At 52.9% G+C, this 22188-nt stretch overlaps 1 protein-coding gene across 1 annotated transcript in view; it reads left to right on the top strand.

The window, feature by feature from the left end:
* Positions 1 to 20515, top strand: part of BTBD11 (BTB domain containing 11) — a 260130-nt gene extending 239615 nt beyond the window's left edge. Inside the window, exons 13-17 of the mRNA XM_045826636.1 lie at positions 5384 to 5486; positions 7750 to 7831; positions 11843 to 11911; positions 14241 to 14354; positions 18342 to 20515. Coding sequence (XP_045682592.1) covers positions 5384 to 5486; positions 7750 to 7831; positions 11843 to 11911; positions 14241 to 14354; positions 18342 to 18551 — 578 coding nt within the window. The 3' untranslated portion in view covers positions 18552 to 20515. The remainder of the gene's footprint in view (positions 1 to 5383; positions 5487 to 7749; positions 7832 to 11842; positions 11912 to 14240; positions 14355 to 18341) is intronic.
* The last annotated feature ends 1673 nt before the right edge of the window (positions 20516 to 22188 follow it).

The following is a 22188-nucleotide window of genomic DNA, read 5'->3' as shown; positions in this document are numbered from 1 at the left end:
CGGTAAAGAAGGGTGGGGAATATTTGAGAGCACATAGGTACCAGAGTCAGGCAGTTGGAGATCAGGATATCACTTGGATTATGGGATAAAACTGGAGGATATACCTTAGGAGGATGGACAAGGAGACTCTCCAACACCTTCTGCCTCTCATGGAAAGATTATAGGCAGTGACAGCAAGGAGGTCTCTGGAGCCCTGCAGGCAGGTAGATTCCAAAAGCAACCCCAAGTGCCCATCAATAGACAAGCAATCAATGTGGTCGCATTGATTGCAATTATGTGGTCCGTAAGTATGGTGGAATATTACTCAGCCATAAAAAAAGAATGCACTCTTACCATGTGCAACAGGATGGATGAACCTTCGGGTTATTATGCTATGTTAAATAAGTTAATCCTAAAAAGATACATACAGTCTGATTTTACATATATGTGGAATCTAAAGAACAAAATTAACTCAGATGCAGAGAGCAGACTGTTAGTTGCCAGAGGGCAGGGGGCTTGTGGGACTGGGTGAATAAGGTAAACGATTAAAAAGTACAAACTGCGCCCTGACCAGCGTGGCTCAGTCGGTTGGGTCCCATCCAGCAAAGCGAAAGGTCGCCAGTTCGATTCCCAGTCAGGGCACATGCCTGGGTTGTAATTCAGTCCCCAACCGGGGCATGTAGCAGAGGCAACCGATCAGTGTTTCTCTCTCACATCCATGTTTCTCTCCCTTTCTCCCTCCCTTCCCCTCTCTCTAAAAATAAGTTTTTTTAATCTTTTTTAAAATCTTACTTAAACAAAGTACAAACAGGTAGTTACAAATTAGTCACCAGGATCTGAAATGCAGCACCGGGAACACAGTCAGTAATACCGTAATAGCTGCAGGTGGTGCCAGGTGGGCCCCGGAAACACCAGGGGGAGCACTTCGGAGTTTATACGGCCGTCTCACCGCTGTGCTGTGCACCTGAATCTATAACAAAATATTGAGTGTAAAAAAATGGGAAATGTTATGGAAGGAAGAAAAGGAGAGCCTCACATGTAGAAATTTTGTGATTTTTTTAAATGTAATAAAACCAGTATTGGAGGAAAAATAATTTTAAAAACCTGCGCTGTGCGTGGCAGCTGTCCCCCAGGCCTCCCTGAGGGGGACACGCAGAGGACAGTGATGGGCCATCGTGTGCCTCTGGTGGAGCCTTCTGCGGGGAGCTCAGAGGAGAGGGAAACGAGCCCCCCACATACACACACACACTCACATGCATACACACACACACTCACACACACACGTGAGGGGCACCTACCTGAGCTGAGGATCTTGGGTGCTCCAACTCCCGTCAGGGTAGCCGTCTCCGCTTGTATTCTTTCTTCCTGGACACTCGCCCTGAGCCGGCCCCAGCCGAGCCCTCGACCTACCCCAGCTCATGTCACCCTCGGGCCACCCCAGGAGGCGGGAGGACACAGGGAGTCACCCCACGTCACAGCTGAGGAAGCGGGGGCTCTGCCGACCCCGCAGTATCAGTGCAAGTGGCGCTGGGCCCCGAACTACGTTCACCCGAAGCCATAATCACATCGTCCTGGGGTTTCAGCTTCTGGGGTTTTCCAGAAGAAACCTCTCCGTCGGGCACTGATTTCCTTCCGAGGACCCTGAGGCTGCTGCAGCCCAGGTGACCAGCCTGGAAAAAAAGGCAAAGAAATACTTGGCTGCCTTGAATTGAAACCTGAACCCTGAGCCTTCTGTTGCAGGGCCTGTCTCCTTGCTGCCTGAGGAGTTATAAAATATTAAAGGTATTTTAATATGAAAGGAGTCCTCTTCTAATGAAGGTTGGGGACTTTCCCGCTTCCTACTTCCTTTTCCTACAAAGACTGGAAAACACTGGGTAAAGGAAGCATCAGAAAATTCTACTCTTTCGCAAAACCACTCCTTTTCAAACAGGCGAGCCGGTGTGAGGGAAGAGCCTGAACTCATGGAACTATTTGAAAATATTGCACCTTCATTCCCACCAGGAATAAATGGTCAATGTAAATAACACAGTGTTGTTGCTAAATGGGAAACTTCGCAGCAGAGTCCTGTGAGCAAACCAGGATGCACCCGAACCACAAGTATTTCCACCTTGGAGAAAACGGGTGTTAATTAACATATCCTAAGTGCAACAAATTAGGAAGACCAATCAAATTACTAAACTTCAGAGCGTGGAGGCTGCACCCCCCCCCACAAGGGAGCAGCAATCTGACCTCTGGGCGTCCTCCCAGGCACCCTCGTTAGGGTGACTTTTTGCGAGGGCTGTTCTAACGGTGCAGCATAAATTCTGCTTTCCTGTAGCTGTAGGAGAGGAAGGAACTTTTTTTTTTCCTTCTGAACTTGCTGGGATTTCTTTCATCAGCAATTTTAAAGTCCTCGTTTTTATTTTTTTGCCAAGCCTTGGGATTCTGAGGGAGAGAGCAAGAGAAGAAAGGCAGGCCTGAGAGGCATAATATGAAAGAAAAAGGACAGAATATATGTATAATTATGGATACATGGAATATGGAACATGTAGTGTTTTGCATCTGCAGTATAACATGTCAAGCCAGGATAACTAACAGTTGCCAAACAGTGGGTTCTTTCAGGACCCGCTTTAAAGGAAAGTTAGAAGGATCAGTGACAAGGGTCCCAAACTGGCATCTCTATAGGGCCAGGCAGGTCATATATAAATGAGTGAAATGGCCTCAGTGTAAGACAGTAGGGAGTGGCGGGGACTATGGCAAACTGCCGTGTGCATGCCTAATGTGTTTGTGAATACATTGTCCTCCTGCTGTCTCAGTGAATTCTGGGAGAGAATGGTAACAAGAGCTAACGGGAGGAGATATTAGCAATTTGGGGTGCAAGATGGGGATGGTTGGAGGTGGACAGTGGGAGAGAGAGTGAGCAGAGGGAGGCAGGTGTCTGAGAAGAAGGGGGAAGCCGCTGCAGCCTGTTAACTGTCTTTACAGCAAGTGGAAAAGTGGGGTTTTGTCAACTCCAAGGTCTCCCTCTGAACCCTCTCTCCTTCTCTTTACCTGGATAGTTTTACAAATTTGGAGATGGGGCGATGAATAAAAAATTTTGAAGATAGTGGGATTACAGTTGATTTTGACTTTGTATTGCTTTTTTGACATGTTTTACATTAAAGCTTCTTCACGGGAAGAGGTGACAGAGACTGAGGGGGGGTGACCAACCAGCAGCACCCCTGTCTGGGGCAGCAGAGGGGTGGAGGGCTGAGTGAGCAGAATCAGCCAGGAAGCCCAGCTCTGGGTCCAAGTTACAGCAGCGTCCAGGCAAAAAAGGGGGCCTGGGGCTCAAGGTCAGGCAGGATGGGCCCAACAGCTGGCGGGTCATGGCCCCCAGAAATCCAGCGGGTCAGTTCCCTCCTTCAGCGGTCTTGGGGCAGCAGCCTAAACTCGGCTGTAGGAGGAGCCGGGGTTTCATCTGAGGACAAACTTCTAACCCCTGGGGAAGGGCCCATCAACAACAAGCAGATCCCCAGGTGAAGAAGGGGCCCAGGGTCCTCGACAGGCCTCAAGGACAAGCTTCTGAAGCAATGGTCAAGGCATCCTTTCATTCGTCCAAAAAATTCTAGATCAAAAAAGTCTAGGTGCTCAGTTCATTCCAAGGGGCGGTATATGGCAGCCATCCTGCCAAGTGCTTCACATAAATTAACTCATGCAATGCTCACTGCAGCTCTAGGGTGCAGGTGCGGAATGGGTGTTGGCATGCCCATTTTACAGGAAGGAAAACAGAGGCACGGAGTGGTTCAACCACTTGCCCAAGGTCACTAAGGTTTCCGGCCTCAGAGCCCATGTTCTTACTGTACTCTGCCACCTTGCGGTGCTCGGCAGAGGGAAGGAGGCGAGAAGGGCAGGCAAGGCCCTGCCCTCCCAGAGGCGGGCCGGCCGGAGGGAGGGGCAGACAGAGCGGGTGCAGAGTAACAATGAGGCTACAGGGACAATACAGATGTTAAGCAATCTTTGATTTAGAGACTCTAAAGGTCTACCCTGAAAAAATAAAATAAAAATATAAAATAAAATAATAAAATAAAGGCCCACCACCCTGGCTGGCATAACTCAGTGGATTGAGTGTGGGCTGCGAACTGAAGTGTCGCAGGTTCAATTCCCAGTCAGGGCACATGCCTGGGTTGCAGGCCACAGCCCCCAGCAACCGCACGTTGATGTTTCTCTCTCTCCCTCCTTCTCCCTCCCTTCACTCTCTAAAAATAAATAAATAAAAAATAAAGGCCTACCCTGGGATGCTGCAGCCCATGCAAGCTAACAGGGTGAGTGACCTAAGAGGAAGCCCAGCAGAGGTCGAACTGCCTTGCCCTCTCACCTAGGTTGGATGGGCTCAGGAACTGAGCGCGGTGGGCCCTGGCAGGGGCAGAGATGGGCGGGGGCGGGGTGGGAGTGGATATTGTCGCGTAGGCAGAGGACAGGCGGGCACCTTCAGCAGCCCCAGGTCTGAATGGCGGAAATGACGGGCAGATGGGAGAATCCCAGTGCTGAACAATGCAGGCCCTTGAGTCAGAATGTCTGCCTTGAAATCCTAGTTCCTCCGCTTGTCACCCACTGGAGCGAGTCACTGTAACCTCTTTGCCTCGGTTCCCTCAACTGCACACCTGACAGGGGTCCCTGTCCCCCAGGGCTGAATGAGTTTCCATGTGTGAGTGCCAGCTTGCCCAGGGCCAGGCACACTGTGAGTGCCCAGTCGGTGCCAGTTATTATTGGAGACGAGGGCAGGGGGCTGGCTCATGTGCCATTGACCCCGGGAAAGAAAGGCTCGGGTTTGGAATCACCCAGAATGCAGGGGCAAGGGGGCAGCTTTCCTCACCCCGTGCAGGAACACCAGGAAGAGGCAGGAAACCAGGGGGTAACAACATTCTTAGAGGCAAGGTGGGCCGGTGTTTGCGTTTCATGCCTGCAGGTCATCTGAACTCATCAGCGTACGGGCCAGTCTTCTCTGGAGATTGTGCTGCTTTTCTTTTTTAAGATTTTACTTATTTATTTTAGAGGGATGGAAATGGAGGGAGAAAGAGAGGGAGAGAAACATCAATGTGCAAGAGATACATTGATTGGTTGCCTCTCACACGCCCCCAACCGGGGACCTGGCCTGCAACCCAGGCATGTGCCCTGATTGGGAATTGAACCAGCGATCTTTGGGTTCTCAGGCTGGTGCCCAGTCCACTGAGCCACACCAGCCAGGGTGGAAATGCTACTTTTAATTGCAAACAAGCTGTGAAGATTTTCTATGAAAAACTGAATGTCAGTGATTGCAGTGTCCCGCTGATTGATTCCGACTCCCGTGTGGTCACAATCTCACCCATGAGTATCTTATCCCCCAGAATCCAAACCTCACCCTTCTCTCCACTGATGCCACCTCCCTCCCCCTTTTCTCTTCCAGATCCTCACTTCCTCAACAACAAGGAAATGTCTGATGTCACCTTTCTGGTAGAAGGAAGACCATTTTACGCTCACAAAGTACTGTTATTTACAGCCTCTCCAAGGTATGTGCCATCAGTGTGGACAGCAGGAAAGTCACGAGAGTGGCTGTTGCTATGACTCAACTCTGAGGTTCAGTTTTGCCGGTGTTCTCCACTAGACTGGCAGGTAACCTGCACAAAATCGAGGAATCGAGAGCCCAGGGCATTTGTGCACTGTGTTCAGAGCAACATTATCTGCAGCAGCCAGAAGGCAGAAGCAACCCAGGTGTCCGTCAGTGGATGCATGGGTAGACACAGTGTGGTGTATACATGTGTGATTCAGCCTGGAAAAGGAAGGTGATCCTGGCACATGTTATGCCACAAATGAACCTTGGGGACATTAGACAGAGTGAAATAAGCCAGTCACAAGAAAACAAATACTGGACAATTCCATCTACATGCAGTACTAGACCAGTCAGATTCATAGAAAGCAGAACAGTGCTCGCCAAGGGCCTGGGAGGAGGGGGAAAGAAGAGTTAGTTTAAAGGGCATGGAGGGCACATGGTACCTTCCAGAGACGGGCTGCACGACAGTGTGAGTATACTTAACATCACTGCACACTTACAGATGGTGAAGATGGTAAATTTTTATGTTACGTGGGTTTTTTTCGCACGCCATTAAAGAGAAGGAATACAGGGCGGCCACTAGTGTAAACAGCAGCTCCTCTGTGTGGCTTGGGTGTCTGGAACCCTGGGCAGGCAGAGCACATGTGGGGCAAAACTCAGGAGAGCGAGGGTTAGGTTTTCGCTCCCTTGGCCAGGTGCCTCGGGCAGTGAGTGCACAGCCTGAAACCTCACTCGCAGCATCCTTGAAAGGCCTGTTCTCCAAATGCCAGGGAACTCTGGCATAAGCCACCAAAATACACAGGTCCTGAACCTTGCTTTTCCCTGGCTGTGGAGTGCACAACTGTGTAACGCCCTCCTGCAGTCCCGCCACGGCTCCCCTCCTCCTCCTCTCGGTTCGAGATGACCTGGGGCTGACCATGTGGAACCACACTGTCCAAGGACCCGAACAGGATCGGCGAAGCTGGGCAGTGGAGAGAGTGATGCCCAAGGGAGGAGGAGGAGGCGGCGAGCAGGGAGTGAGGAGTCCACCTCCGTCCAGGACGTCTGCTCGGGACTGTGTCTGACCAGCACGCCCTGGGTCCTGACAGCATCCTGGCATCCACCGTGCTCCCCCCAAACCAGATACAAGCCCTACACGTCTGCTTTGCCAGCACAAGGAGAATATGCCGTCCCTTGCCTGGTTCTCAGTTGTGACACTACAGAAGAACCGGACAGATACCGTGCCCATGTTCATGTCTTGGTTTCCACAGCGGTGCTGGGCTGCCCGTGTAGCATGTTAACGTTAGGGGGAACTGGGTGAAAGGTAGACAAGAACTCTGTACTGTCTTTGCAGCTTTTCTCCACACCTCTAAGTACCTCAAAACTAAAAGTTTAATTAAAGAAAAATTGAGCTTATTCCTAAATAAGGAATAAGGAGCGTACAGTTTAGTCGAGGGCAGGAAAGTGCATCGAAACCCCAGGCAGAAGGTCACCAGAGGGAGATCCTCCAGGAGTCGTCAGGTCTTGAGTAAATGCCTACGATGCATCCGACGGGCACTGGTTCCCAGGACGCGGCAGAGGCAGAAAGGGCAGGAGACCCTGCCCTGCGGCAGCAGCGGCTGTGCGGGAGGGGCAGGAGGGGCGGGATTGCTCCACGGACAGCAGAGGGCCACGAAGCCCGAGCTCAGAGAAGACCCCCCGAAAGAGGCCGCCTTTGTGGTGGGCCCTGCGAGACAGAGGGGGTTTTCCGAGGCCTCCATTCTTCCCTAATCACCCGTTTGAGATGTAACACTGTTCTTTAAAGTTGAGCTTGAACTTTACATTGGATTATGGTATCATCCAGGGAGGGAGAGGCTTAGATTAAGAAATCTGTGGATCCCTAGCTGTTGTGGCTCAGTGGATTGGGTGCTGGCCTGTGAACCAAAAGGTCACCGGTTCAGTTCCCAGTCAGGGCACATGCCTGGGTTGTGGGCCAGGTCCCCAGGTAAGGGGGTATGAGAGGCAACCGATCGATGTGTCTCTTGTGCAAGAGGCAACTGATCCAAGTATCTCTCGCACATCAATGTTTTTCTTCCTCTCTTTCTCCCTCCCCCTCTCTAAAATAAGTAAACAAAAATCTTTAAAAAAAACTATCTGTGGAGATGTCATTGCTATGTGTCAGAGGTAGGGGGATAAAAGAGTAAGTTTCTTGCCAGCTGAGAGTGTGTTTGTGAGTCTTTTTCTCTTTTTGTGTTCTCGTTCAGGTTCAAAGCGCTCCTGTCCAGCAAACCGACAAACGACGGCAACTGCATAGAGATCGGCTACGTGAAGTACCCCATCTTTCAGGTGAGCCCCCCTGTGGCCTGGAGCACCAGGTGGCGGGCGCAGGTCCCAGGAGGTTCCCTCTGGTCCTCGGCCTGTGGCTCAGCCCCTGCAACAAATCATCCGTCTCCTGCCCCCTGGGCCCCTCCTCACACTGCTCTTTAACATACATTCATCCCTGCACTGCAAACTGTGCACCTACTATGTGCCTGATACTGTGCTGGGCCCTGGGGACCCAGGGTAAAGGGCACTCATCTCCTGGGGACTCCCAGTCCAGACGGGGTAACTCTGAGTAATTTCTTAATGACAGTGGAATGTGGGGTGTGTGGCAGGGAGCAGGGAGCCCCCGTGCTGTGGGAAACTCCTCTCCGACCAGGGAAACTGGGGTGGCTTCCTGGCTGAGGTGTCAGCGGAAATATTGAAGGCTGGGGAGTTGGCGAGCCATAGCAAGGCTTCGCGCTTCAGAAAGGCGCCTGGGGAGGGGGGACAGGTCACGTCCCAGGTCCGTAGTTCAGCCCGGTGTGAACAGGCACCAGTGGACTTCAGGGAGTCCAATGTCTTCTTAACGTTGATCGGAACTGAACGTACACAGGAAAGGAAGGTGCCGTTGTCAGAGGTCGGATGACATTACCCTGTCTCTTTCCCATGCGGGGAAGTCGGCACCATCAGCGATGGGTCCTGGTTTATGTGGCATCTCTGCAGGGGCACTGCAGCCCTCTCCCCTTCCCCGCCCCTCCCTCTCGCCTGAATCGTAAGGACATTCCTGCAGCGCATAGAAGCCCTCCACCCGCTCCCGCATCAACTTTGCAGCCCAAATAGGGCTCCGAGGCTCACCCAGGGCATGAACCCTGTGGGCAGCTTCCTGCCACCCAGGGGAGCCTGGGGACCCTCCATGCTGTCCTCCCCCCAGCCAGGGTCAGTAAGCCCGCATGGAGGTGCTGGGGACCATATGTACCACCTTCTGAGCAGGGCTTGTTTCCTCCCGTTCCTCCACTTCTGGAAGGACAGCGCTGGAAAGAGGAAACAAGTGGGTAAGACTCACATGCTAAGACGGTTGATGAGACTCTGAGAGACAAGCAGGAGGCCAGGCTAGCCGTGACCAGGGTTACAGGGCAGGGGTCCCGATGTGGACACTGCAGGACAGAGCCACATTCCAGGATTTGAGGGCTACATTCCTGTTCACACAGGCTCCTCCCCCTGTTTAAACTCAGTGTCCCTCGCGTGACCCATCCTCTCTGAGCATCAGTTTCCTCACCTAGCGGGTGGGAAACAGGGTTCCAGGGGCAGGAGCAGCATAAACATGAACAAAGGCGCAGAAGTGGGAAGACCTGTGGTACGTTTGAGGGAAAGTGATGATCAGCCCGTCGGCTGGGTCTTCCAGGGGTGTCGGAAACAGGAACGACACATTGGCACTGCATAGGCTGAGCCCAGTGGAGAGAAGGCAGGCCAGATGCTGGTTCTTCCCTCCACCATTGACTCTGGTCCCCCAGATCCTGCCGTTCGTCCAGAGGGCTGCCAGGGAGACACACCAAGCCCTCACACCAGCCCCTAACGTCTACAATTCCACCATGAGAGGTGTGCTCCTTTGACTGTGCTAAAACTTCAAAATAAGGAATTCTCCCCAAATAATCATAGACAAGGCACTCTCTTCTCTGAGCCCCCCTCGCCCCCCATTTTTAACAAGTTAGTCACCATCACCCCTCCGGCGAGGGGTTCTTGCAGAGATGAGTGAGCAGGACAGCATGAGAAAGCGTTCAGCTTGGCATCTGGTTTGTCATGGCAGTTTTTAAGTCAGTTGTTGTTTCCTAAGGCGTAACTGATAAAGCACCTCCCTGCCAAGCGTAAGTCCCTGGTGAATGGGCCACTTTGCATCAAGCATTGGGGAACAGATGAAAGAGGCCAAGGCCAAGGCCAGCCTGGCAGAGCCATCCCACTGGGTTGGGGGGTAGCAGAGAAGAGGCTGGAGCCCTAAGGTGGGGCTGGGCAGTGGGCACACCCCCATACATACGGGGGCCTGTTTCTCCTTTTCCCAGCCCCTCACCACAGTTTCTACTGAAAGTGGCCACAGCCCTTTCTGGAACGGCGGCAGCTATTGGGTTTCAACGTTCCCATGAAACTGTGGCCCCGCTTTAGGATTAGGAGTGGGGAGAGCGGTGAAGAGACCATAATGCAGCCCCGACTGCCACTGAGGCCCTGGCCTCTGCTCACACGTGGTCGTCTGGATTATTCTCGCCAGCTTGAGAGAGAAGACCACGGAGGCCCAAAGAACGTAACTGATGTGCCCCCTGGTCTTAGTACTGGTTAGTGACAGAGCCAGGATTCGAACCAGCCTGCCTGGTGCCAGAGCCTAGGTACCTGGTTCTGGAATTCTCTTCCTAAATGGCAACAATGCTAAGAACAGCTCCCGTTCCTTGAGCGCTTACTGTGTGCAAGGTTTCAAGCCGGTGGTTCTCCACCCGGGCTGCGTGTTAGAATCACCTGGGGAGCTTTGCAGTGCCCAGCGACCAGGCCACGAATCAGATCAGTTAGATCGGAATCTGGGCTGGGGCCCAGGCATCAGCACTTTGAAGTCTGCCCTCCCCTCCCCCCATCGTCCTGGTGTGCAGGCAAGAGGGACCACCAGTGCTCTGAGTTACAGTGGTTCCCAAACTTGAGCAGGCTTCAAAATACCCAGCAGGCGGTGGGGCGGGGGTGAGGCTTGTTAAAACACAGACAACTCACCAAAATGCAGATTCCTGGCCCTACCCCCAGAATTCCTGGTTCTGTAAGCCTGGGCTATGGCCTGGGGATCTGCATTTCTTACAAGAACCCAGGAGATGCCGATGCTGCCGGTCCAGGGACCCCACTGGGAACCACTGCTGTCCATCACCTCATTCAGCCCTTCCAGCTGCCCCTCCAGGGAGCATTCCCACCTTACAGAGAGGGCGGGGCCTCAGAGAGGTGGAGGGACTGGCCTAAGCTCCTGCCGCTCATTGAGGTGGAGCTGAGGTTCCCACGCAGGCCTGGCTGACCCCCAGGCCCAGGTCTCTTCACTGCCTCCCTGCTGTGGGGACCGGGGCCTTCCCTAAAAGTCAGCCATTAGAGTTTGGAGCCTGAGCGAGATGCTGGAAAATGGCCTGTCCCCAGCCCTCTGAGCACTCGAGAAGGCGGCATGCACTCCCACCATTAGGCCTGGGACCAACAGGGGGGTCCCTGAAAGAAGAACCAGTCTTGCAGCAGGGACTCAGCAGATTCAACAGATTCACAGAACAAGCAACCGTCGTGGGAACGCACAGTCCGAGGAAGTGAGGCCTGTAATTGCTTCAGGCCGGGGAAGGCGTCCTGGCCACAAGAGCCTCAGACTCCTGTAAGGGGCAGGGAGCAGGCCCCGGGGACTTCCCCCCTCTCCCGTGCCCGCCTTCTTCCCCATAAAAGAAGAAAAGCCTCATTTGTGGCTTGAAATAGGCCAAGTCGGGCTGAATCCAACCCAGAAGGAGGCTCCCAGGGGCCTGTTCACTTCACTTCCACGCTGACAGGAGAATTGTAGTTAATGAGGCTGCTTTGAATGCCCTACCTCCAAGGCTGCTTAACATCGCACGTGGGCAAGAGCCAGACGCAGCTGAGGCTGCACCTGGGCGCGGGGCCTCCTCCATAAGGCTGTGCTCGCCATGTGAATCCCTGCTTCGTGCAGGTTGACAGCTGCCAAGAAAAACAACTCCATAACCAGGTCGTTCGGGCTAATGACGGCTCATGGCACCCCCTTGCAGAAAAGGCTTGTGCAGGCCAGAGTCGGAGGTGGCGCGGGGCAGCCCCATTTAAATGCCGTGAGCCCCGAGGTTTCCACTGGGGAGCGGCATTTCAAGTCCTCGGCCCAACCTCGAGTGACTGCAATAACAGGACCCAGAAGTGCTTTGTCAAGGGCTCTCAGGGCTGTTGTTGTCACTGGTTTGGACTTTATTAAAGAAAGGTTCCAGGAGGAGAAATGGATTTTAATGCCGCTTTAAGAGGACTGTGTCCGTGTCGCTGACGCTTTGCTCACTGTGTCCTCTCTTGCAGCTGGTCATGCAGTATCTCTACTACGGTGGCCCAGAGTCCCTTCTCATTAAAAACAACGAGGTAATGGAGGTAAGGAATCTGCCGTGTCATCGGGGCGGGGTGGGACACCTCCACCAACCCAGTCACGGCACATATCAGCAGCAGGTCTGGGGGACCCACATTGGGTTTGTGTTTGGATGCAGGCTTTGGGGCCCTCCCGATGCCTTAGGCCCCCCAAACGGTAGGCTTCTCATCGCTCCCTAGAAGGCTGGGGTGCTCAGTGCGCTAGCCCAACCCCTGCCTGTGACACTGAGTTGTAACCCGCTCTGGGGGGTGGGGTAGAGGAAATCAACTGGAGGAGCTGAGTCTCCGGCACAGCTGGGGCTCAGCAGCAGCCTCAGGAACTGCCCTGAGTGACTTCTCCTGCCTCCTCGTCTGTGAGAGAAGTGTATCACCTGAAAACCTCCCTCGGCTCGCAGCGCTGCCCCTGGCCGGACGCCGAGAGCCGTCACAAAGCTCACCTAGCTTCACTGCCCTTGGCCGGCCCTCCCTCCGCAGCCCCTTGGCTGGCTGCTCCCTGACTCCCATCTGCCCTTGATAGTTCAACCTGTGCCAGGGAACCTGTCTGTCCCTGCTTTTTCCTGTCCAAGGCCAACGTTTCGCCTGCTCCTGCCAAGACATGGAACCCTTGTTGGTTTTCCTACTTCAAACTGGGAGCTTTGATCCAAAAGCCAAAATCACTCCTACCCTGAGCAGAGACAGGACCCCCCTCCCCAACTCAGGTGTCTGAAGTCTAGGGTGCCTGGCTGATCGGAGATGTCAGATACAATCACAAGGCTACCTCACACGGTGGTCGAAGCATCGGCTCCGGGACAGACCGGGTTTAAATCCAGGCTCTGCCTCTTCTGAGCTGTGTGATCTGGGACAAGTTATGTAACCTCTCTGAGACTCAGTTTCCTCACCTGTAAAATGGGGGTGATAGTATCTACCTCATTGGGTTTTCAGGATTTTAAGAGTTCCTGTCTATCAGGTGCTTAGAATAGTGCCCAGCACACAGTGGGTCCCATAAGGGCTGTGCACTCACTGTGTGGCCCCTTTTGTCCTTTTCTTACTCCATGAAAGCTCCCACAGTCACTCCCCTTTCCACCCCCCGAAAGTTAACGCCCTAGTCTCTCTGGACCACCCCTCTGGCACCTCTCCTCTTCCTCAGCACCAGGCCGCAGTCTGAGGGCACGGGCTCTTTTGTAAACACTTTAAAACTTTTTAAATCAAAATAATGAACGTACATTTAGATTGTGTAAATAATGCAGAAGGCGTTTGTCCAAAAAAAAAAGGCAGTTCACTCAGCCAGACACACCACCCGCCCCACCCTTTCCGCAAAGGCAGCCCCTTGGAACTCCTCTTTTGGCTCTTTCTCCCCTCCCCCAAGCCTGTTGCTCTCTCAGTGCCTCTGTTGAGCATCTTCCCCGCAGCCACGTGGTGCTCAGGGCTGGGGTACAGCAGTGATGCAGACGGACAGAGCTCCCTGCCCTCCCAGACTCCGGGGAGGGCGACAGGCATGATGTCATGTCTGGTGTGAGACGGGCTGTGAGGAAGAGAAAGAAAGACAGGGGCCGGGGACAGGCGGTGATGGGGGAGGCACCCTGAGACGAGGTGGTCTGGCAGGCTTCTCTCGAGGAGGCGATATCTGAGCAGAGACCTAGATGGACAGAGGGAGCCAGCCGCGTCCATGTCCAACTTGCTGAATAATATTATTGTAACGCAGGAGCTCCAAGTGGGGGAGCTGCATTTGTGTTTGTGATGTTCCGAAAGCCCCCTCCGCCAGAGGACCAGCAGAGGTGGCCACACCCTTTACAACTCTGTTACCGGGGAGGGCCCGATGGCAGTGGGCGGGGCAGGAGGGACCTCCTCCCACGTCCAGCCATGGCGCTACTCACAGGGTTAGGGAGGGAGCAGCATGTGAGGAGTCTACACTTTTGTGATGAACACAAGAGGCTTGAGACACAGGGGCCTTGAGAGGGCTGGGACGCCCAGATACAGACCCTGTTCCTCGTTCCCGTGGCTGCTGGCCAGGCAGCCACCTGTTCCCTGAGGTCATGGAGGGGCCATGTCCTGAGTCACCCCACAAAGGTCATTCATCAGTGCTGGACAGAACCATTTTTGGCATTTTGCTTGACCTTCAGCTATAATAGATGTGAGGTTGGTTCCCTTACACCCCACCCCACCCCCCATAGAGTCCATCACTGTGTCTCTTTCCTCCAGGGCGACCTCCCTGCTCTAAAGTGACCCACCGACACTATTTCTGGTCCCCTCACCTCAAGACACCACACTATGGAACACGAGGATTTTTATTACCGTCGTTCCTTTCCTCCCACCTCCCAACCTCTAATGGGCTCTTTTTTTTTTTTATGGTTCTTAGCTTGTGTCTGCGGCTAAATTCTTCCAGCTGGAGGCTCTGCAGCGACACTGTGAGATTATCTGTGCAAAAGGCATCAACACAGACAACTGCGTGGATATTTACAACCACGCCAAGGTAACCAACCACTCGGGCTGCCCGAGCTTACACCACGCAGGCGCGTGGGCGAGGGGCCTCCTCCGCAGACAGACCGAGACAGGCAGAGAGCCAACCGCGGGCGTGCTGACCCACAGACACCCAGCCAGAGATCTGCCTCCTGCTCCCTTCATCCCCCCTGTAGAATACAGTGAGAGCGGGAACCCACTCTGTGCTTCCAACGTGCATGGGAAGGGCATCGCAGATTCATTTAGCCCCACCCCCCATCCCATCTCGCCCTGCCCCCTGCGCCCTTCGGTTCTAAGGAGCCCCCAGGGCCAGCCTGTGCTGCTGGCCCAGCTACACCTGGAATAGCAAGGTGCTGAAACAGACGCTGTCAAAGTGTGGGCTCCAACCCTGCACCATCAGCACCATCAAGGGCCTTGTTAGAAATATAACTTCTAGGGCTGCGCCCCAGACCTACAGAATCAAACGCTGGCGAGAGGCCCATGCCCAGGCGCGACACCTGCTTTTCTCGCACTGCTGTTGCCTGCATGGATGCCCCGCAGACTTACCTCGACACTCACCCAACCTCCCTGTGCCTGGGACCTAGCACAGAGCAATTAAGTCAGCCTCTGGGGGTGGAGCCTGGGGAAAGGTGTTTTTCCAAGCTCCCTGGGTGATTCTCAGATGTGAGCGAGGTTGAGAACAGGGGGTCAGGACTGGAGAGATCCACGGACAGAGGGATCAGGCACTCCTGCTCAGAATCACTGGGGAGAGTTTCAGTCTGTGTAGCACCGCCCCCTCCCGTGGCCACAGCGGCGTGCCTGCAGCGGCCCCGGAATCTGTATTTCTCACAGACTCCCAGGACGACTGCTGCGACTTCAGCGCAAAGGCCAGTCCGCACTCCCGCTTTCGGAACCCCTGGTCTTTATCTAGTTCATCTCACAAGTGGGAACCCTGGGACTGGGAGGCTTAAGGAGTCCAGGTGCCGCTTCATTTTGCTTCCTGTGCTCACCACAATGGCGGGGGTGGTGAGGCGGGAAGAGTAAAATTTGCTAGGAAGAAACAATGAAGATCAGAAATTCAATGACAACAAAACACGTTTGTATCACTGGAGCTCAGTACCGTTGCCCCTGACATTCACAACTCTTTGGAGTGATGGCTGACGTGAATAATTCTCTCCTTGCTCACCGCGCCAGATCAGGTTGCGTTTGAGCTGTCTTCCTCTGTCTGAAGCCAGCACTCAGCAGCCCCTTCAAATGTGCAGGCGCCGGTGCTAACAGCCTGGTGGCACCGGCCATCACCTCCGGTCCTCCCCACAGCCCTGTGGAGTGATCGCTGCCGTAGTCCTGTGTCAGAGTAAGGAAGCAGGCAGAGAGAGGTGCAGTAACCTGCTGAAAGCCACACAGCGATTGCTGAGGTTTTTACTGTGGCAAACCAGATGGAACTCACAAAACTCACGTTTTAACCGTTTCTAAGCGTGCGGTTCTGATGCAGCCAGCACCACCACCCGTCTCCAGAGCTCTTCATCTCCCGAACTGCAACTCCGTCCCCACTAAGGAGAGCAGTGTAGACAGTTGGGCCGTTGGCTCAGGGAATCAGCACATGATGTCAGTGAGTTCAAGGGCACAAGCCAGTTAGCTGAGCTAGATTCTGTAGACTGAGCCAGCTCTCCTTACCACAGCCTGGCCTCGTTGTTCACGTGGGTCCCTGGAGATAAGGTATGGAGAATGAGAATAATTCATTTACTCTCACGTATTATGTTGACTCTCAATGTAAATGTATAGTTTACGTTTATCATGACAACTAACGTGGAGTGCTGATTACAACCAGTGTTCTAAACACTCCCATGTATTATCTCATTTAATCTCAACAATGGCCAATTAGGTATTATTACGATCCTATTTTGTGGACAGGAATACTGAGGCTCAGAGAGATTGCATAAATTTCCCAACAGCAGATGGCTGGTGAGTGGCAAAGTCTGGAATAAGAACTCAGGCAGATTCCAGAGCCGCCCTCCCTTAGCTCCTTTCCTGACCTGCCTCCTGAGCCTGATGGAGGACACAGTCCTGCCGGGAATCACATTCCCCTGAATCAGAGGCCACGGGACCCAGCCCTGGGCACATATTCAGAAGGGTGGGACAGCCCCAGCTGGAACCCAGGTCTTCCAGCTCCTTCCGCCGTAACCCTGTTGGCACCGCCTCATCATCAGCTCAGCATTCTGCCCCATAACAACTTAACGTGCATCTCCAGTCTAAAGGATGGAATCGTAGAGCTTTCAGAAGGGCGATTCAGTATCTAAATAAAGCAGCAGGGTGTCATCTCAAGGAGCACGGAACAACCCACTTCTGAGCCTCCGGGTCCTTGTAACAGAGAGACCTACAAGCTTTGAAAACTACAGAGGAGGGCGCCCTGACCTGTGTGGCTCAGTTGGTTGGGTGTCATCCCACAAAGTGAAAGGTTGGCAGTTCGATGCTCAGGGCACATACCTAGGTTGCAGGTTCCATCTCTGGTCTGGGCACGTACAAGAGGCAACTGATTGATGCTTCTCTCCCATGTCGAGGTTTCTCCCCCTCAGCGCTAGAGAGAAGGGCTAAAGGCAGCTGGCCGACCCACGTATCCACATTCGCTTTTGCCCTCAAACATGAATTCCTGCGCCAGGCATGCGTGTGAAGTTAAATTCCTGCCCTCCGATGAATGGCACCTGGCTGCAGGCAGAGCGTCCTAATGGGCTAAGCACAACCTTAAGGGCTTGAATGATCAGGGTTCAGTTCCGGGTTCTGCCCTTAACAAGTTGTGTGCATTTTTGTAAGTCACTCTGTTATCGCCATGTCCTCATCTGTACACTGGAGGCGGTAATAGTACCTGCCTCGAGGAAGTTTGAGAACTAAAGGGCATGATGCATGGGAAATGCCTGACAGGGTGCCTGGCACATCATACGCTCTGATAAATCCTTGCTGTTAGTTTCAGTACTCTGAGAGCTAACCATTCATTCACATATGCAACAAGTACTTACTGAGGGTGTACCGCCTGCCACGCCCTCTGCTTGGGCTCGTCACGGTGAGCCAGGGGGACAGAGTCCCTCCATATGGGTCTAGTCTATCAGGAACCACATCTGTAGATCATTTCTCAACCTCCGCACTGTTAACGGTTCAGTCTGCATAACTCTTCTCTGTGGGGCTGCCCTGTGCATCGTGGGTGTTTAGCAGCACTCCTGGCTTCTACCCATTAGATGCCAGTAGTACCCCCACCACCACCACCACCACCACCCCATTTGTGACAACCAAAAACATACATCTCCAGGCTTTTCCAAATGTCTCCTCGGAAGCAAAATCCCCCCTGCCCTCAAGACACTGGGTAAGTAGGCAGTGCTTCCTCATAGGACTGGTGTGAGAATTAAATGAGTTAATACTTTAAAGACCTTAGAATTGTGCCTTCAGCTCCATCCATGGGCCAGTGATCTGTAGTGTTACAAAGAGACGCAAGCCCCGATGATTGAAACAGCAAGTGCTTACTTCCCATGCGAGTCGACGGGAGGGCTGAAAGGTTCTTCTGGTCTCAGCAGGCCTGGCCTCTGAGGTCAGCTGGCTGGTCAGTCATGGCCGGCTGCACTGACCCTGCTGGACTCTGTCACTGTCAGAGGCTTCAGCTGGGGCAGCCGGGTTGACTCCACCCAGTCTCATGAAGTCACTCACCCCCTACACAGGCAGAGGCGGGGTTCCGAGAGAGAGCTAGGAGGTACACATCGCCACCCGAATCTAGCTCAGCGCTGGTGGCTCTCACTTCTGCCATGTTCTGTTGGCCCGAGCAGGTCCCAAGACCGGGCAGTGGCGAGAGACTCCAGCCCTTTGACAAGAGGGGCCACAAAGTCACATCCCAAGAATGTGAATACAGAAAAGGGTGGGGAATCAGGGTCACTCTTACGGTCGATCTGCCAGAACAGGCGCCCTCCCATACTGTCCGTGGAAGCCGTCAGGGGCATCTCAGACACATAACCATCTCCTGCTTCTTCTCCACTCTCCACAGTTCCTTGGAGTCACAGAGCTCTCGGCGTACTGTGAAGGCTACTTCCTCAAAAACATGATGGTCCTCATCGAAAACGAAGCATTTAAGCAGCTCCTCTATGACAAAAACGGCGAAGGGACGGGCCAGGATGTGCTCCAGGACTTACAGAGGACGTTGGCCATCAGGATTCAGTCAATCCACTTGTCCTCTTCCAAAGGCTCCATCGTATGAAACGCCCGAGGCAGGGAGTGCTCCCCGGGGACGTTCCAGCTCTCCTGCTGCATTGGCTTCACACACACACACCCCAATTTCACCGGGCGCCTGTTTTAGGCGGGGCCACGGAGCTGCCTCTACTGCCTCAGCTTCCCTGGGATAGGCCAATCCGGCTCCCGTGAGTTCCCGTTGAAACACGAAGGACATGCCACTGGTCTGCAGATCGGAGCGCAGCTGGGTCCCGAGCGTGAAGGTCAACGTGGGGCGGCCAAGCAAACCCCATCCGAAAGCACCCCCGGGTAGCCGCGCATCTATTGCCGGGACCACTGTCAAAAGGATGGATTGGGAACTAGAGGTTCTTTGGGTCCCGGGCTGACAGCTGGAAAACCTAACTGCAGAGACTCGTTATTACTCTTGCAGAACCTTAGTAGCTGCAGTTCATCAAGAGTCAACCAGGATCGCATTCCCAATAACGAAGAAATAATTTGACAAATTTTTAGGGGTGGGGAACTTTTTAAAACGTTCATAAGAAGAAACAACCAAAACAGGGCAGCCTTGTAGTTTCAAATATATTTCTAAAAGCGTAACAGTTCGTTTTCAACTGACTCGTGTTTAGGGATCTGTGTTTTGAGATTTTTTTTTTCTTAAAAAACAAAAACAAACACAAAAAAGACAGTAAGCCACAGGTCCACCCTGTATAAACCTGCATCCGACAAGATAGTGCCGATATTCTAGACAAAGTGAAATCATAATCTTGCCTTAGTGGTCATGGTTACACAGAAGAGGTGCACTGCCAATACTTACTCTAACTCAGTAGTTGGAAACCACCTGCATGCTCATTGTGGTTTCGGGGTGACATTAAAGCAGCCCCACATAACAAATCATGCATTTGCATGGGCCCGAACCTGTGAAATGTTAGGTTTGTGCTTCATTTTTTGCCAAGATAAAAAAAAAATAACGCTCCATCCCTTCTTGCTGCGAGTCCACTCGGTGAAATGAACATATCCATTTCCTCTCCTAATTATGAATGATCCTGGGATGCTTTTGCAGAAATGTGTTCCTCGATGATGCTGAATGGGGGCGTGGGTGGGGGGCGGTGTCAGAGAATTTGCTAGTAATCCTGGAGTTTCCTCTGTATTCTCAGAAGATGTTAATAGTTTGTTACTAGCCAGAGAATATGACTATGCTAGATTATTTTTCAAGATGAAGCCTGTATGATAGGATGGATTCTTTCTGTATTCGGAGAGTGTACAGTATAGGGGTATCTATAATGAAAGTTTATAAGGACAGGGTTCCATTTGCTCTGCCATATAGTATAAGCAAAAGAGATTCGTGACGTGCCACAATGCTCCAAATAATTTTTCAGTTGCTGCCTTTTTCCTTGTCCTTTCATTTGAGACATAGATACATGCAATGAAAACTAGGAGAATGACTTGTACCCTCTGGGATGATGGCAAAGTTGCGTTGATAAACCTATTCCCCAGCATGCCTTTGGGAAGCTGTGCACACACCCTAAATCTCCAAGGAGCTGCTGTTCATCCATCCCATTCGCTCCTTGAGCCGCTGTTCGGAGGACCGATGCTGTGCTCTGTTCCGTGGGTGTGACCCACGGAGACCCTGTGGAGACCCCGGGCCACATCTGCCTTCGGTCCCGGTTCTTCTGTGATGCTGATACACGAGGCCTCTCTTCCACCTGGTCATTCGAGAACCTCCTCGGTGAACCTACCCTCCAGTGAGGAAGGAAAAGGACTGCAGAGGCATCCAAGTGACAGGCACACAGCACGTGCGTGACTCGTCACCGTCTCCTGCCTCTGAGACACCCCGTGGATGTTCCCGTAACCGAGACTGACTTCCCTGAGACTGTCCAGTGTCCGCTCAGGGCCTCTGAGCACTGGCCTGTGCGGCGGCAACTCCTGATGGGCTCCTGTTATCGCTTGGTGTGCTTTCTCTGTCATTAAAAGAAATGATTTTCCCAAACCGCACATCCCTTGTATGGACACGTGAGCTCTTTTTAATGTGTTTGGTCTGAGCATAGTTGGTTTATACTCTTATATTGATTATTTAGTTTCAGGTGCACGACACAGTGACTCGATGTTTTTACTCCTTGCAGTGCGATCGCCCCGCTGATTCTAGTCACCGTCTGTCACCGTGTCACTTATCACAGTGTTATTGACGACATTTCCCTTCCCCTCTCTCACCCAACCCTAAGTCCTCCCTTCTGGTCTCTGGTTCTGTGAGTCTCTTTTCTTTTGCTTGTTCATTTTGTTGTGTAAGATCCCACATACAAGTGAGACCTCACGGTGTTTGTCTTTGTCTGACTTATTCCACTTGGCCCAATACCTTCCGGGTCCATCCATGTTGGTGCAAATGGCAAGATTTCATTCTTCTTTTTTTTTATTGCTGTGTAATGTTCCATTGTGTGTGTGCTGTATCTCACAGCTCCATCCATTTATCTGTTGGTGGACACCTGGATGGCTTCTCTGTCTTGGCTATTGTGAATAATGCCGCAATGAACGTGGGGGTGCAAAAATCTTTTTTTTTTTAGATTTTATTTATTTATTTTTAGAGGGGAATGGAGAGAGAAAGAAAGAGAGGAACATCAATGTGTAACAACATGCCCCCTCACATGCCCCCTACTGGGGATCCAGCCTGCAACCCGGGCCTGTGCCCTGATTGGGAATCGAACCAGCAACCCTTCGGTTCGCAGGCCGGCACTCAATCCACTGAGCCACACCAGCCAGGGCAAAGATCTTTTCAAACTAGTATTTTTGTTATCTTCACACAAATACCCAGAAGTGGAATTGCTGGGCCGTACGGTAGATCCATTTTTAGATTTTTGAGGACTCTCCATACTGTTTCCCACAGTCTGCATTCCCACCAACAGTGCACAAGGGTTCTCTTTCTCTCCACATCCTCGCCAGCACGGTGTTTGTTGGGTTATCGGCGATGGCCATTCTGACTGGTGCGAGGCGGTATCTCATTACACTTTGGGTCTGCCTTTCCCTGACGATCAGTGACGTTGAGCGTCTTTTCATGTCTGTTGGCCCCCTGTGTGTCTTCGCTGGAGACACGTCTCTTCATGTCCTCTGCCCACTTTTTGCTACGAGCGAGCTCTTTACCCACCAGTTGGAGCCTCAGGACTTCATTCAGTTAAGAGAGTAGAAAATGTGGCCCCCCAGGAAAACTCGAGGGAAGTGACGGCGGATGGACGGTGGTGCCGCTGACAGCGAGCCACCGCCCGGCCACTCTGTCCGTCAGCAGGTAGCTGAGCAAGCTCTGTTCTCCTGGGTCGGCATTCGCCTCTGGCTGCCACCCTCCGGTTCCCTCTCCATCAGACAGAGGACGCTCAGGGGCCACCACCGGGGCCACCGTCTTGGTGCCTCTGCCTGCTGTGGCTAATTGGCTTGCAGGAGGCGGCCTTCTGGCTGTCATTTCTGTGCCCTGATGCAGCTTTTGAGGGTGGGCAATGGAGAAAAACAAGTTCTTGAGCTGGTGTGCCCCCACCCAGGGCCAGTGTGAGTCGGCGCTGGTGGGTGGTGGCCGTATCCTGGGATGGGAGTTAGGGAGGGGCTAGCAGCTCTCTTCATGGGCGTCATCCTCACTGAGGTCAACCCAAGTGCCCAGCTGGTCTTCTCTGGCTCCTGACCCATCCCGG

Source organism: Phyllostomus hastatus, unplaced genomic scaffold, assembly GCF_019186645.2.
Source record: "Phyllostomus hastatus isolate PE091 unplaced genomic scaffold, TTU_PhHast_1.1 phas_scaffold_755, whole genome shotgun sequence".
Classification (NCBI taxonomy): domain Eukaryota; kingdom Metazoa; phylum Chordata; class Mammalia; order Chiroptera; family Phyllostomidae; genus Phyllostomus; species Phyllostomus hastatus.
This window is presented reverse-complemented; position numbering and strand designations above follow the sequence as displayed.